Source organism: Megalobrama amblycephala, linkage group LG20 (assembly GCF_018812025.1).
Source record: "Megalobrama amblycephala isolate DHTTF-2021 linkage group LG20, ASM1881202v1, whole genome shotgun sequence".
NCBI lineage: Eukaryota > Metazoa > Chordata > Actinopteri > Cypriniformes > Xenocyprididae > Megalobrama > Megalobrama amblycephala.
Genome location: NC_063063.1, coordinates 8,050,238 through 8,067,864, shown reverse-complemented (window position 1 = coordinate 8,067,864; position 17,627 = coordinate 8,050,238). Strand labels below are relative to the sequence as shown.

General features: G+C 36.0%; 1 protein-coding gene across 1 annotated transcript; it reads left to right on the top strand.

The window, feature by feature from the left end:
• The first annotated feature begins 1,481 nt into the window (after positions 1–1,481).
• smarcd2 (SWI/SNF related, matrix associated, actin dependent regulator of chromatin, subfamily d, member 2) lies at positions 1,482–16,709 on the top strand. The gene is made up of 13 exons (XM_048170867.1): positions 1,482–1,992; positions 4,389–4,585; positions 7,230–7,272; positions 7,358–7,480; positions 7,853–7,972; positions 8,603–8,698; positions 8,941–9,042; positions 10,439–10,600; positions 11,479–11,576; positions 12,009–12,144; positions 15,550–15,672; positions 15,753–15,854; positions 15,938–16,709. The coding sequence occupies exons 1-13, from the start codon at positions 1,834–1,836 to the stop codon at positions 15,989–15,991; spliced, it is 1,515 nt and encodes a 504-aa protein (XP_048026824.1). The 5' UTR covers positions 1,482–1,833; the 3' UTR covers positions 15,992–16,709.
• The last annotated feature ends 918 nt before the right edge of the window (positions 16,710–17,627 follow it).

Genomic DNA, 17,627 nt, shown 5'->3' with positions numbered 1-17,627 from the left:
CTTGGCTAAATAGTTTACCAATTTACATAATGTTCTTGATAACTATTATACCGAGCAGCAGCCCCCTATATTTATGATTAACAATCAATTAATTAATGAGTTATAAACTAGTTGCTATGAATACAGGAGCCATCAGTTGTCTTCTTATGAATGGCTTGTTTGTCATTGAGTCAGTGTTGCTGATGCAAAGTAGGCCCTTCGTTACCAAACACCAACTAAATTAGGACACAATTATGAGCAAAACTGTTAAAAATTAAACTGTTGGTTACTTTAAAACTAACCTTCATCTGGGAGATCACATGTGAATATTTGATCTGTTAAATCCACAATATGTAAATTTTTGCCGCTAGAGGTCACTTATTCAGTCGCTTATCCTTGATTTTGTGGAATCATGGGATGTGTTGTTTTCACATCTACAGCCAGTGGAAAAGAATCGGGATGGGACTCGGGCAGAAATTATGTTCATGGATGAGATTATTAATGTTACTGTAGTATGAAGCAGAGCAGGACCGAGTGATGTTGGAGCTGAATGAGACCGCTGGAGAGATCTCTAATGAGAGACGAACGTGACACGCGTCTCGAGAGCAGCGGAACTTTAATTATGCCACAGTCGCCGCTTCTGCTTTTTTAGCGTATGTGGGTTTAATGTGGCGCTGTTTATCATATTAGATACATTTGTGTGCTGAAAGTTGTTATAATGCCACTCTGCGTTCGCTTGGCAGCTGCTATGAGACACTTGTTGCAAACTGCAGTAAGTTAGATCGATATTAGTCATGGTAAATCAAGAAAACGAGATTTAAACTAGAAGCTATATAACATGATTAGTTTTCAGTCGATGAATGAATCCAAACAGTTCCTCATCTGTCTAATAAAACATATAATATGTTTTATTAGACAGATGAGGAATATAATGCATCTTTGGTGTTTCCATGGACATTGAGGGTAACGTGGGTATGATGTCATTGATAGGCGACGCACGGACACGGCCCGTGTCCTGGTTAAAATGGCATATTTCTCTGGATTTAAACATTCTTGGAAACATTTGGGATAATGTAAGTACACAAGTCAACTAAATATATAACATTGTTCTAGTGGTTTTTTGATATTTTAATCCAAAAATTCTGCTGTACATATTGTGCCTTTAACTGGTTGCATATGTCAGATTTATTGCATGACTCAGGCAGAGAAAAGCTGTTGCTATCAAACATTGTTTACTTAATCAACTGAGTCCGTGTAAATTAATGGTGAAGGGTTAGATCAAATAGGCCAGTTGATGGAAGGTTTGCGAAGAAATTTCATGCTCCCTTGTAAAAGTATTTTTTAGTACTTTTAAAATACAGAAGTTTTTGATATATGGTGTGGCTATTTTGTAGTTTATTTTGATGCACTTAAAATTAAGGTATTTGGTATTTTATTTTAAAATACATTTTGATGTATTTTTGACCAACCTCGGGTCTGTCGCAAGGTGATCAGCGCATTTGGGGGTCCGAGGCATGTAAAAGTTTGAAAACCCCTGGCCTAGGTAGATTATTACGAGTGAAAGTTATTTGGCAACCCAGGGGGAGGAGATCTGAGAAGCCACACACACTGATAACTGTAGACATTGGTCAGGCTTTTAAATGTTGTTGAGAGGAAACCATTAGTACAAATGGGGGTTTGACAAGCTTAGAGGAAGAGATGACACGCTCAGCGATCGACAATTAGAGGCGGAAGAATAAATCGATATTTGAACGCGATGTGGTTGCGCGTGACTTCAACGTACGTTCATCGAGTGACTCAGTAACGGTTTTGATTTCGTTTCTTAACAGTTATTAGCGGTGAAAATAATCAAAAATGGCTTCTAGATCGGGTTTCCCCGTCAACTCCAGTACCCCAATAAACCCCAGCATGAACCCCATGAACCCGGGTCACAGCAGCGCACTGAGAATGCCAGCAATGCCGCAGAATTCACCCTACAGAGGGATGGGCAGTACTCCGAACCAGTATCACCAAGTAAGTGAAGAAACCACTCTTTATTTCTTATCTGAAGCGTTTAGCATCACGCCATAGCTTCAGTCTTCCCTTCTGTCTTAATAGAGGAAGTGTCATTTCATTAGCAACAATTACGATTTATTAGCACGTTTATGTCATTAAATATTGTCAGAAAATAATCTACAAGAATGCTTCTTTACAAAAATACAAATAGAAAAGGTTTAAATCACTTGTAAGAGCGCTGAGGCCCACGAAGAACAAACATGTACTTCCGCATTTGAGTACGTTACCGTGAAGAAAACGCGCGTGCTTTACTTTGAATAACTAAGTTAACGTTACCCTGCAAACAATCGGCTCAGCAACTTTAAAAAAAAGTACCATGGTAATACTATTCCATTTTGTTATATAACGTTACCATGGTAATACGATTTTGTTTGGACGTGTATAACATGGTAATATCAAGATGTTTTAACATGTGTTATTATATTATTTACTGCGCTGTTGAATACCACGCAAATTCCGTGTATATGAATATGGTGTTCGTTCATTCATTATCTCATGATATTTAGCCTATCTAAAGAAAGTTAAAAGCCATCACTGTATGATGGTACCTCTACAGTATTTTTGATAACACTTTGCAATAAGTTCCCATTAGTTATTTAATTAACTAAAATCGGTTTTAAAGAGCAATGTGTTACAGTATTTATTAATCTTATTTAACATTAGTTAATAAAAATACAATTGTTCATTGTTAGTTCATGTTAGCTCAGGTCCATTAAATATTAATATATGCAACGGTAATACTTTACAATAAGGTTAATTAGTTAACTTCAGTTAACTACATTAGTTAACATGAACTAATAATGAACTGCACTTCTACAGCATTTATTAATCTTTGTTAATTTCAGCATTTACTAATACATTATTAAAATCTTGTTAACATTAGTTAAAGGTGCAATATGTAAGATTTTTACAGTAAAATATCCAAAAACCACAAGGCCAGTGTTAGATTTTTTGTTCACTTGAGTACTTACAATATCCCAAATGTTTGCAACTATTTGTAAATCGTGAAAATTGCAATTTTAACCAAGGCTCCGGGACGTGTGAGGAGTCGCCTGTCAATGGTGTCATTTCCCTCGTTACCCTCGGTTTCCGGTTTTATTTTGTAGAAACCATGGAAACGCCAAAGACGCTTTAATATATTACACATTTTAATAGACAAGGGAACAACTGTTTTGATATATTTATAGACAGAAAACTAATTTTTGTTATATAGCTCAACATGTTTAGTCTTATTGTTTAAATCTAATTTTCTTGATTTTTTTTTTTTTTTTTTTTTTTTTTTGCGAGAGTACCATGCTTAACCATGCCTCAGAGAAAAACACTATTTTGTGAAGTAGCTAACATAGCATAATCAGATGCAGCTTTATTTTCAGTAACAGTAATACAGAATTTTCTTCCATCATATAATACGTTTTAAAATTAATTGCATGCCATTTATCAACACAAGCCATCCAGCATATTAACATATGATATTCTAAAATCGATCTATCTTACTGCAGTGTGCAACAGTGTCTCACAGCTGCCGCCGAGTGAATGCACAGAGTAACGTTATAACATCATAACACTCTCAAATGTATTTAATATGATAAACAGAGCTGCGTTACCTCATACTCATGACCAGAAAAGTGGAAGCGGCGCAGGCGATTGTGTCATAATAAAAGTTCTGCTGCTCGTGAGGCGCGTGTTGCACAATCGCTCCAGCGGCCTCGTTCAGCTCCAACAACACTCGGTCCTGCTCTGCTTCATACTACAGTAACGTTAATAATCGCCTCCATGAACATGATTTCCTCCCGAGTCCAGTTGGTTTCCTCCGTCCGTTGAGGTGAAGACCACATGTCTCAAGGCTCCGCGCTCAAACTTGGCATCATTAAGCTACGCCTTTGTTTTGAATAGGCCTCTAGCGACCTCTAGTGGACAGAAATCCTACATACTGCACCTTTAATGCACCATGAACTAACATGAACAAACAATGAACAATTGTATTTTCATTAATTAATGTTAACGAAGATTAGTAAATACAGTAACAAATGTATTGCTTATTGTTAGTTCATGTTAGTTCAATTAACCTTATTGTAAAGTGTTACCTATGCAACTTATAAATTAATGTATTAGTAAATTATAAAATTAACTAAGGTTATTAAATGTTCTAGAAGTATTTTTCATTGTTAGTTCATGTTAATGTACTAATTTTAACAAATGAAACTGTATTGTTAAGTGTTACTGTGTTTTGTAAGCTGCCTTTATAGGCTATTTTAGTCCTACATGAAGCTTTACGTTGAGCATACTTTACCTGTAATAACAGTCTACTATTTGAGTGTTAAAAGTATACTCAAATCCTACAATTGTACCCACAGCGCCCAAGTATGCCACCCAGCCGAGGAATGCCAATGGGGGGCATGGGGTCTATGGGTTCCCCTCTACCTGGTCCGTCTTATAGTGGAGGCATGGCCATGCGACCCGGGATGCCTCAAGCTGCGATGGACCCCACCCGGAAGAGACTCCTTCAGCAGCAACAGCAGCAGTCCGGGGGTCTAATGGGCCCGAGAAGGGGGTTAGTACATTTAGTATTATTGTTTATGCATGATTTGATTTCAATTCGATATTGATTATTTTGGATATATATCAGATACAGTGCATGGCAAATTTGCTCAAGGAAAAAAATCAAGAGTCAGTTGGTACTACATTACTATAATATTGAAGGTTAAAATTAACTTATTTATATACAAACACTTAAATTACACTCAAGGATGTTTTTTATAATAAATTAAGTTATAATACTAACTTATACTTCATATCATATTTTTACTCCAATCCTTTTTTTGAAATATAAACATTTAAATCGTGGCTGTCATAACTGATTTATTCAAACATGCATTAAATAATGAATAACATTAAAAATTATAATGAATATGTAATATGATGCATATATTTATCAAAAGTTTTTTTTTTTTTTTAGCTGACTAATTTATGGTCACTTAATATGGTTTTTCTGTGGTAAACGTGACGTGACATAGTTTACGAGTTGTTTTATTGAAGTATTTCCGTGGTTGAAACACTGATTGAGCGATTACACTTGACACGATATGGATTTAGGTTAGTTGTACTGTATCTTTTAACATACCTTCAGATGTTCATTCATGTTTATTTGGTGCTGTAACTGGTATTTAAGCGGAGGAGATGATTGGTTCACGTGTGTCGTGCTGCCGCTTCTCTTGAACTCAGCTGCGCTACAGTGATCTGTCACGCCACATTAAACATAAATACCAAAACGGTATTTATTTTTTGAATTTCATAATAAAATGGATGTCATTTGAAATCTGAGACTTTGTTTCATGTCAAAAGTAACAAAGCACTAAGATTATTGTGATTTTCTGGGTGTGAGGCACACAAAAATGATCTGTTCGTTCATCAACTGAAAACAGGATAGACTAATCGATTCTTGGGATTTAAGATTCGATATCGATTCGTAAAAATGAGAATAGGTTAAAATCAAGAAATCTTTTTTTTTTATTTTTTTTTTTAAATTAGGGTACTGTCGCAGTAAAGGAATTTCTCTTCCGGTGATTTTGAGTGGCTCAATATCGTAATATGCATCAACAAATTGCTCATAATGAACTTAAAAACACTGATTCATTTATCAATTAAAAAAGGTGATGACATTAATTTAACTTTACAATGCCACTTCACAAAGTCTGATTGACGATCAGTTCATCACCTGGGTAACGCTGAAGCTGAAACACTTCATTGATTCAATGCATGGAACAGCGCTGATTCCAGTCATAGGAAATCTCCTCAAATGTTGAAAGGATACTACGACAAAGATATCGCTTTTATCTTCTGACAACTGATAGCAAACTGATGGCAAAATATGTGCGATAAGTCAATATTTTGATTGAACAGGCCTACTCAGAATATTATTAATCTTACTGATGAAGTGCTTACATTTTCTCTTGTTCAAGAAGCAGTTTTACTTGGATATACATCACAATAGGGAAGAAAAGACTGTCACAACTTTAATTTCATGCTAATTTTAAAAATGTGTCAATAAAGTGGTCTGGCTCTACTGTAATGTCAAGTATGGTGTTTTAAGAAAAACTTTTGCAGCGTAAAGAGAGCATATGATTCAGCTTACATAACAGTGAGTGTCCAGTACTGAACCCAAAGTGTCATTTGCCACCAGATAGGCGCTTGTCTCTGGAAACCAAAGGCTTCTTTGTCCTTCTAACTCAGAGACTCATTTGTTTTGCCAAAGAAGCATAGCATAGCAGTGAACTTAAAAATGGTTTGTAGATATTTCATGATATAAACTAGAAGACTGAGCCATGGGCCAGATGTATTTGTTAGTTTTGATGCTGTATCCTAATTAAGCGCTATTTGTGTGTCTAGTACATTCAACCCCTTATTTATTATTTAACTCTCTTATTTATAGCTGAAGGCATCCATCCATCATAAATATAATCCATACAGCCCCTAGGGGTTAATAAAGGCCTTCTAAAGTGAGATGATGAGTTTTTGTAAGAAAAATATCCATATTTAAAACTTTCTAATCTAAAATAACTAGCTTCCAGCAGATGCATACTGCGCATGTCAACTTGCGCCAAAAAAGTAAACGCCTGACGCGATGGATGACGCAGGATGTATTAGTATCGTAAGCTTAGACGCCTCTCACGGTTCAAACCATAGACTGTAAAAAAAGTTTAAACTAATAGGGCTGTTCAACAAATTGAAGCTCTGATTGTGTTCGTCCGAAAGAAGATAGTCATATACACCTAGGATGGCTTGAGGTGAGTAAATCATAGGATAATTTTTCATTTTTGGGTGAACTAACCCTTTAAGCAGCAAATCGGCATATTAGAATGATTTCTGAAGGATTATGTGACACTGAAGACTGGAGTAATGGCTGCTGAAATTCAGCTTTGCATTACAGGAATAAATTCAGATAGAATAAGAAGTTTACTATGTTTAAGTAATTCGGCATTTGAGCTCAATCAGCCTTTGAGGAAAGATACATAATTTTCACATTTTTATTAAGCATAATGATTGTTTCACTCTAAATGTTGTGCGGAAAAAGTTATGTTTGTTTGAGAACAATTATGTGGCCTACACTTTAGATCTCCAGTACTATAATTGAAATAATGTTTTAGCATATGTTTGCTTTGAGTCATGTTTCTTACACATCTGCTCTACATTTACAGGGTGAAGAGGCGTAAGATGGCTGACAAAGTGCTCCCACAGAGGGTGAGTTTAACCAGAATAGTATAAATCAGGTTTTTTTTTTTTTTTGTGAAAGTACATAGTTTCTCATGATTTTGATTTTCCTCAGATCAGGGATCTGGTCCCAGAGTCTCAGGCTTACATGGACCTTCTGGCCTTTGAGAGAAAGCTGGACCAGACCATTGCTCGCAAACGCATGGAGATACAGGAGGCCATCAAAAAGCCGATCACGGTAGATGTAGTAGACTGGAGTAGCAGTTCAGAGATGAATTCTTAGTTCAGCTAATTTTAAGGGAAGTTCACACATTTACTCACCCTCGTGTCGTATCCAAACCTGTATGACATTCTTCTGTGAAACACAATAGAAGATATTTTAAAGAATGTTGAACTTTGACTTCCATTTCTCAAAATATCTTCTTTTGTGTTCCACAGAAGAAAGATGGTTATACAGGTTTTGAATGAAATCAGGGCGAGTAAATGATGACAGAATTTTCATTTTTTGGGTGAACTCTAACGCTTTATGTTTAGCTTCGGTATTCACAGGCTACTAGACTTTTTTTTTTTTTCCTATGTCATCTCATTGCGCTTTGTTCTACTCATCCAGCAAAAACGCAAACTGAGGATCTACATTTCTAACACCTATACACCTGGCAAGCCAGAGGGAGAGGAGGCTGAAAAGGTGGCATCCTGGGAACTTCGAGTGGAAGGCAAACTCCTGGAGGACGTATGTAATGATTTTCATGTTCACTTGTTGGCATGTATGTGTAACTCTAGGCAAGGTTGAGCAATCATGCAGTGGAGTCCATTTACAATGTTTCATGACAAGTAACAGATCTAGATAAAGCTGACCATGTCGCCCCTATACTTAATGCTTTTTATTTGGCAGTCTTGAGTCTCTTGGTCTGTTGGCCAGCTTAACTGCACTGGCTCATGTCCTCAGCTCACTCCTTCAAACCAGATGTGCTGTAAGCAGTTCCATGTTCCCAGACTTTGTAAGGAAAAGGAATTGAAACTTTGGCCCATTTTGTGAAATTAGTCAGTAAAAGTCTAAGCATGTATTTGCCAGCTGAAGGCTGTGCTGCTGCCACATGAAAAGAGGAAATTATTCTTTTTCTTCACTTTTTTGCCTCAGTTGTTATAGCTTGTGTGGTACTGCAAGGGAGGGACAGGCAAGGCATTGCGCAAACACATACTGGCGCAATAGCTGTGTGTGCTGCTGCTAAAAAAATCCCTCCAGTGCGGTCAGCTCCAAACAATGCAGTATCAATCAACGGCAAGAGCGCACTGAAAAAAGATCTTGTTCTCTCTCCCCTTTTCCCTACTTCTTTCTCTCTATCTTTCTAACTGTCCTTAGCCTGGGAAACAGAAACGAAAGTTTTCATCCTTCTTTAAAAGCCTGGTCATTGAATTGGACAAAGAACTTTACGGCCCAGACAACCACTTGGTGGAGGTATGACATTATAGTATTGTATTGTTATAATAATAATTGGGGGCATAATTACTGGCATAAAAATTAGGATGGGGTGTCATTGGTTCTTAGGGGTGAAAAGGGGTGAAATATAAATATTTAAATGAGTTGGTATGTCATATGAAATTAATAAATATTTAAATCCTGATGATCATCATGATGACCTCATCAAACACAATGTACTATCTTACATCTGTAGTCATATCTTTTTCTGTGTATCTTAGTGGCACAGAATGCCCACAACCCAGGAGACGGATGGATTTCAGGTGAAGAGACCAGGAGATGTGAATGTGAAATGTACTCTCCTTCTCATGCTGGACCACCAGGTATCACATACTGTACACATCTCACAAACATACAGTACTGGTCAGAAGGTTAGAATAATGAATATTTTTAAATGTTTTTGAAATAAGTCTCTTACGCTCACCAAGGCTGTATTTGTTTGATGAAAAATACAGTAAAACAGTAACAGTTTTTGTTGCTTTTGTTGTCAGTTGTTCGAAATAAAAATCTTTTGTAACAATATATTGTAACATTATCTTTCCTGTCACTTTTTTTGCAATTTAATGCATACTTGCTGATTTCTTTTTCTTTTTTTTGTACTCACCCAAACGTTTGAATGGTAGTACATTACGAAAAGAAAAAAAAATTAAGCAGCAAAAAATTGTGTTCAGCATTGATAATAATAATAAGAAATGGTTCTTAAGCAGCACATTAAAATTATTTCTGGTGGATCTTGTGACACTGAAGATTGGAGTAATGGCTGCTGAAAATTCAGCTTTGCATTTCAGAAATGAATTGCATTATGAAATGTATTCAAATAGAATAGAAATGCAATATTACCGTTTATCAAGTAATTGCAGCCTTGGTTAACATAATACAATCTTAAATCTTAATTATTACAAACGTTTGACTGGTGGTGTATATATGTATTTTTATAGGCAGTTGTCTTTAGTTTACATCACAGAATCATTAAACAGAATTTTAATGTTGTGATTCATGCTACGACCACTTGCTAGTCAGAAGCAGGTGACATGGTTAGATACGTCCATGAATGCAAGATGCATAATCTTTTTCTTTTTGTAAGGGTTAGTTCACCCAAAAATGTCAGTATTAATTACTTACCCTCATGTCGTTCCACACCCGTAAGACCTTTGTTCATCTTCAGAACACAAATTAAGATATTTTTGATGAAATCTGAGAGGTATATGACTCGTCCATAGCAACTTAACCACCACTTTCAAGGTCCAGAAAGGTACTAAAGACATCTTTAAAATGGTCCATGTGACTGCAGTGGTACTTTTTGTGCACAAAAACAAAAATAACGTCTTTATTCCGACTCATTATTGGCCGACTCCTGCGTCAGCATCACACGCATGCATCACGCTGCTCACGTGAATAGCGTTGGCCAATACTGAGCCGGCGCTCGGACGTAGAACCTGGAAGAACTGAACGTAAACAGCGTAGGAAAATGACTCAGAAGAGAAGAAACTAAGGCTGAACCTGAATGTCAATTTTTTACTTAAAGTTTGTCATTTTTTAAGAGAACACTAGCATATAGCCTCAAAGCTAACAGACATGGACTGAAAGCCAAAAATCTAAAGGGGTCTTCAAAAGAAAAGAAAACTTCAGTCTATTAATTTCATAAGTTTGTTTGTTACAGAGTATATGGTTGTCTTTGTGATATGATGATCTATCCTCTTCTCCTTTTACTTGACTTAGCCTCCGCAGTATAAGCTGGATCCACGTCTAGCTCGTCTGTTGGGAGTCCACACTCAGACCAGAGCCAGTATCATGCAGGCCCTGTGGCTCTACATCAAAAACAACAAGCTGCAAGACTGCCATGAGAAAGAGTACATTAATTGCAACCGATACTTCAGACAGGTACCCAAAATGTTTAGCACTCCTAGGAGGAAATTACCCTTAGCCTGTTCTCCGTTAAAATCCTTGGTTGCAACAAACCACTTTGCTAGAAGAAAACTCTTATCAATTTTTATCTTTTTTAATTGTAAATGAATTATCACATTTTAAGGTAGCAAATTTTTTTTCTTAACTTAATAGGCTTTCTGCAGTCGCCTACAGAATCTCAATCTATAACATATTAGAACAGAAAAACTGCAGAAGCCCTAGTATCTAAGCTTTGCATTTGACACTGTCTGCCAAAACATGCTTTCACTTGCCTCTAAGCCATTGGTATTACTGACACATCCTACCTAAGTGATGGTGAGCAATTTGTCTTTATTACAGAAATAGAAATTTTCCACTGCTCCTGACCTGTCAACAGAGGTGTCCCTCAGGGCTCGGTTCTTGGACCAATTCTCTTTCTAGTCTATATGCTTTTACTAAATCTTAATTCCTTCAAACTAATGAATTATATTACTTGGTTTCACTTTCCCCTGTTATGCTGATGACACTCAAATCTGCATTAGCTCCTGTGTTACTTCTCTCATTCCTCTCAATGTCAGATCTCTTTTAAAATTGCCCATTTATACAAAGAAGCCAAATTTAAAGACCAGATTATCATGGAGACTTGTTTGGGACCACTTTGCAATGCCCCTGTCAACCATTCAGAAGACCTTAGCACCCTGCATAATGGCAGGGAGATTTGCACAGGAAAGCGCCACTCTTGTTGTCTTCAGAATTTAGTTTAGTACTTGATCTGAGATATATAGCATGTTTTGTGGTATAGGTATAGGTGCTTGACCAAGAACTCATTGGTTATAGACTGAACCATGTGTCACCGAACTGCTGTAATCCTGCAGATTTTTGGCTGCCCCAGGATGAGATTTTCGGATATTCCCATGAAGCTCGCCAGCCTCCTTCAGCACCCCGACCCCATCGTCATCAATCATAACATCAGGTGTGTGCTTATGGTTTCTGTTCTGAATGTTTTAAATCGTTACTTTACAAGCTCATTTGAAATATTTTTTTGTTTACTTTCTATTTTTTAATTCTTTTTAATATATCTAAATGTATATTATTTGTAAGTTTGATCACACTAATATTTCTGAATAGAGCTTGAACCTATATATGGATTTCTCAGCAAAACTAAAATTGTATTTATTTTAAGTGGGTGAGTATGAAGGAAAGAAAAACGGCCAACTCATGTCCAGCATTGATGAGCTTTGGGGGGAAATAACTAATACATTTAATGACTATTCTTAATTATTCTTAAATGCGGAAAATTGTATTAATATTATTTAGATATGTCTAGTTGTCTGAATGCAATTGTTATTAGTAGTAGTATGGTTATTTGACCAAATGCTGCTTTATTGCTGTATCATTTTGTCAGTGTGGATCCCAATGATCAGAAAAAGACTGCGTGCTTTGATATCGATGTTGAGGTGGACGACCCTCTGAAGGCTCAGATGACCAGCTTCCTGTCATCCACAACCAATCAGCAGGAGATTGCTGCCCTGGAGATGAAGGTTTGTGTGTGCAAGGACGTAAATGACACCTTGTGTAAATTATTTCCAAGGGTTGGGTACCGAAGCTGAATTCAAACGTGCTTTCGTGTTTTGGCTGGCGCTGAGCCGCTCGTCACATATCATGTGTCATTGTAACTATTCAGTGTTTTCAACCACATAATGTTTATTTTAGGTTTCAGACATTTTATTAAATACACACTGATGTCTATGGAAGTGGCAATAATAATCCTTTTAATTTATAATTTGATTAAGTGTTTTATTCATATCAGATACACATTGTATAGGTAAATATATAGTTTACTCTATTTTTCTCCCAGTTCACCGGTCACTTACTTTTATGTATTTCTAGAGAAGTGGATGAATTTACATGATGTAAATCCAAAAGATACAGTTCTCTGAATTGCGGTGCAAACTAACATGGCGGCACCCATTGCACATTATAGATCAAGTAACGTGATCATTATAAAGGGTTTTAATTGACAAAATACATTGACTTACATATATTTAAGAATTGCAATATCAGATATTTCATATCTGACATAGTTAACAAGTTTGTAAATATTTTGAAGGGGAAAACGAAATCAAAGCGATACATCTGTCATACAGCAATATTGCGGCTCCGGTGTGTCACGTGAGAAGTATATCGCATTGCCATGGAAAAATAAGGTGATGCATTCTAAAATTACCTTGTGCAGGACATGCAGTAAGTCAGGAGAGGCAAATATGGTCATATTTATGCAAATAAATTGCTGAAATTTGAAGCTGGATTGTAGCATACCAAGAATACTGACTACTTTGCTGTTATTGGTACTGTAACTGTTATTTAGTGTTAAATTATTGTAGTTGGGTTAAGTGGCTTAGGTTTTATTGTGAATTTATGTAAATTTGTTGTTTTGTATTTACTTAATTTATATATTTATGGGTCATACTCACGAAACCATTAAAACACCACAGCACTAATGATTTTAAATATTAAACATGCATTTTAGTAATATATAAATACATCATAATAAAGACAATATTGTTCTCTAAACTGATCAAAGAGTAATTTCAACATAGGAATAAAGTATTTTTGTATTTTACTGCATTTTCTGTTGATATTCTCATTACTGCACTGCAAAAAGAAAAAAAAAGAAAAAATATTCTTTTATAATATATAATAATAATGAAAAAATAGCAGAAAAATGAAGTGTCCATCACTGATGTTCTCATCCTCCGCAACATTTTTTAAGGACTATTTACACACATAATTTTAAATAAACCTTGATTTTGAGTAAAGCAACACATGTGCCAGAACTAGGGCTGGACGATATGGCCAAAATTTATATCACGATATAATTCTTAATTTCGGTCGATACGATATAATTCCGATATCGATATGAACTATATAATAGCCTCAGAAAAACTGCCAAGAACGGCCACAACGGATGTCTGTACCTACAACCGTCTGAAAAATGAATTTGCCAAATCTATGAAATCTTCCTATAAAACTATATAGGATTTTAGAAATAAAAACAGTACAAATAAATTTATGTTCAGCTTTTATTTGTATTTAGCCTTCATACAAACATAAAAATAAACATAAGACTCACTCACTTTAGTAATATTAACATTTTTAACATTAAACTATAACAATGATTTTATTATTCTTAAAGGGTCATGAAACCCCAAAACACTTTTTTTGAGATGTAAACAGATATGTATAGGCTGCACATCATTGAAAACACTAAAGGTACTCAATGTTATTCGTAAGTGAAAATAGTTATTTTTGCATTTTTCATAGCGATTTCTGTCTTCCTGTTTGAAAAGCTGAGTCGGAGCAGCGTCACAAAATCTGACGTAATCGTGTACTTTCGGCCCAAGTATGGTCATGGTCGAACATGCTGACGTAGACTGTTTCGAGCGAATCTCGACATATATATTCATGACATAAAGCTCATTTAATCCAATCACTGCGCTGTAGTATGCATAAGATTATAATTTCAGTATTATGCATGAGGAAGCATCACTTCTCTCGGAAGTGGATTGTTTTGCTGTAATCTACCAGCACAAATGGAAAACATGTTCACATGAGATCGCATTACAGCAGAGAATTGAAATAACACAAAAGTGCTGCTCATTCACCTCCGCCTGCTCTAGCTGCGTTCAAATACGCAAGCCGTAGGCTGTTTACCTCAGCACAGCACGTGTGTTGTTTGTATTTTGCTCGCGATGCGGTCAGAACTGGAGTTTGAATATGAACACATGAAAAATACGATTGTTTTTATGATATACAGGCGGAGCGCGCATATGCTCGGTTTCAGCGCGGAGCTCCGCGATGAGTTTAATAACACTAGCCACGTGGCACATAGCTCATACAGAATAAAGTATCCGTGTTTAAAGTTTTTATTTCACACATTCTCCTGCACCAAACATTAACCAGCACGGTGTAGTTTTGTACACATACTTTCATCAAGTTGTGGAAGCTTGTTCCGTCGCATTTGCATCAGGTGTACTCATTTTGTAAAACTTGCCGCGTTCGCGTTTGATCTGTTGAGCACTGGCTGGTGGCTGCATGTCTCTGTGGTGTACGTCATCACGCAAATAGCCAATCGCGTTCTGCTCTTTCTAACGGCTGCGCCTCAAGATGCTGTAATGTATATATCGAAATACCGGAAATGTGTTAAAAAATCATATCACCGTTATCGAAAAAAATTATATCGCGATATATATTGATATTGAATTATTGTCCAGCCCTAGCCAGAACCTTAAAGATGGCTACTAGGTAGGCAGCTGTCTTAATATTTCTCCAGTTAAAATGTAAAAATTCTCGTCAAACCATGTACACAACATTTTGATTATCATTATCGTAACAGGTAATTTTCCTAATTTAGAAAAACTTTTAACAACTTTCTGCGAAAATGTACTTCTTATTAATGTCTAATTATGTACATTGAATAAAAAGGAGGCTCAATCATCATGGCTTCTCTAGATTTGCAAAAAATGCTAAGGTACCTCATCCTCCACAACACCATTCTCACTTACCGCAACAATGTTAGGCCAGTTGCGGTAGAGAGAGCTTGTTTCGGTAATGAGATTTTTTTTTTTTTTAGAACTTGTTTTGGAAATTATGTTCAAAATTGTAAGTAAATGTTTTTAAATGAATGTTCACAAATACTCTAGACTTTGTGAGAATCACCCATATATTGTTCAATTTAAAGAATTTTTTTTTTTTTAATAAAAAGGCCATTCTTTAATGTCATCCACTGTCTTTTTACGGTTCAGGCAACGGTACCATTATAATAGCATCGATTTGGCACTGCTATCGTAAAAAACTCAAACGATACCCAACCCTACTCATTATGAGGTTACATTTACAGCATATATATGGGCTATTTTTAACCAAACATTTACATTCTCCATAAGATCCATGAGACTATTGAATCCATCAACCAGTTGAAGACCCAGAGAGACTTCATGCTCAGCTTCAGTAACAACCCGCAGGAGTTCATCCAGGACTGGCTCAAGTCTCAGAGCCGAGACCTCAAGGTACGCTGAGAGCGTGCATTTGGTCGTTTGTACTATTTTTCCTTCTGTCATTTATGGATGTTTCGTCTTGGTTTATGCAGTTAATGACGGACACTGTGGGAAATCCAGAGGAGGAGAGGAGAACTGAGTTTTATCACTCACCCTGGGTCACAGAAGCTGTTGGACGCTATATATTTACAAAGGTAAGTGCTTGGTATTTCTTTCCATTACAAAATACATCAGATGCTATAGTGTCTATAATTTGCAATTTTTTGTTTGTTTTCAGGTCCAGCAGAGGAGACAAGAATTGGAACAGGTACTAGGAATCCGACTCACTTAAGAAGATTCAAGGAATTAGCTCAAATACCGATGAGAATAAAGCCAATGGAGGAACTTCATATAGAAGTTTTGGGTGCTGTTTTTTTTTTTTTTTTTGGTGTATTGCACTGTCATAAACTTCTTGTCAGTTGCAGCATTTGCAGACTGTACCATAACACACATCTGGTCACATCAGATTTCAAATGCTGTTACATTAACTGGAATGCTTCAGTATGTATCTTCCTCTTTCAATTCAATCTCTGATCTTTTCTTACATTATATATTCTGAAAATGTAATATGAAAATAAGCCATCCAGTTCATTTTCTTCACGATTCAGTTTTTTGACATAGACATCTTTACTTTTATTATAACCTGTTAAATAGGACTCTCTCTTTTTTTTCTTGTATATTTTACAGTAAGATATATATAGTACTGTAGCTAATTGGCTAAAACCCCATAAGTAACAGATGCAACACAGCTTCTTGTTGTTCATCTATTTTGTTTATATTTAATAGTTCATTAATGAATATAGTTAACTGTATAGTTAATTAATTAGGAATTGCCAAACTCAAGTCTACATTTGCCATTTCATTTAATTCTGACCGCAAAGGCTATTTTCATAAATTAATTGCACAATTTTTGAGTCAGAATGCAGTTAGTTATACAGTGGGGATCGAAAGTTTGGGAACCCCTTTCAGAATCTGTGAAAATTTTTAACAAAACAAGAGAGATCATACAAAATGCATGTTATTTTTTGTTTAGTACTGTCCTGAGTAAGATATTTTACATAAAAGATGTTTACATATAGTCCACAAGACAAAAAAATAGCTGAATTTATTAAAATAACCCCGTTCAAAAGTTTGGGAACCCTTGGATCTTAATACTGTGTGTGTCTCTTGTTTGTCCTGAGCAGTTAAACTGAGCTCTGTCCTTCAGAAAAATCCTCCAGGTCCTGCAAATTCTTCAGTTTTCCAGCATCTTTTGCATATTTGAACCCGTTCCAGCAGTGACTGAATGATTTTGAGATCCATGTTTTCACGCTGAGGACAACTGAGGGACTCAAACACAACTATTAAAAAAGGTTCAAACATTCACTGATGCTCCAGAAGGAAATACGATGCAATAAGATCTGGGAGGTGAAAACTTTTGAACAGGATGAAGATGTCCACATTTATATAATTTTTTTTCATTTAGTACTGCCCATCGGAAGCAACAGAAGATACTTACATGTTTCCCAGAAGAAAAATTAAGTACAATTTACCTTGATCTTCAAATTCAAAAGTTTTCACCCCCCGGCTCTTAATGCATCGTGTTTCCTTCTGGAGCATCAGTGAATGTTTGAACCTTTTTTAATAGTTGTGTTTGAGTCCATCAGTTGTCCTCAGTGTGAAAAGATGAATCTCAAAATCATACAGTAACTGCTGGAAATGGTTCAAATATTCAAAAGATGCTGGAAAACCGAAGAATTTGCAGGACCTGGAGATTTTTTCTGAAGAACAGAGCTCAGTTTAACTGCTCAGAACAAACAAAAGACTCATGAACAACCATCACAAAACATAAAAACAGTCGTGGATCATCCAGGTAACCACACACAGTATTAAGAATCAATGGTTCACAAAGATTTGAATTGGGTCATTTTAATAAATTCAGCTATTTT

What these genes read in the sequence shown, in the direction of transcription:
- smarcd2 (XM_048170867.1), top strand. Translation starts at nt 1,834, where the DNA reads ATGGCTTCTAGATCGGGTTTCCCCGTCAACTCCAGTACCCCAATAAAC. An exon ending in CAGACAACCACTTGGTGGAG is followed by an intron (nt 8,699 to 8,940) that starts GTATGACATTAT and finishes TGTGTATCTTAG; the next exon opens with TGGCACAGAATGCCCACAAC. An exon ending in GTCATCAATCATAACATCAG is followed by an intron (nt 11,577 to 12,008) that starts GTGTGTGCTTAT and finishes TCATTTTGTCAG; the next exon opens with TGTGGATCCCAATGATCAGA.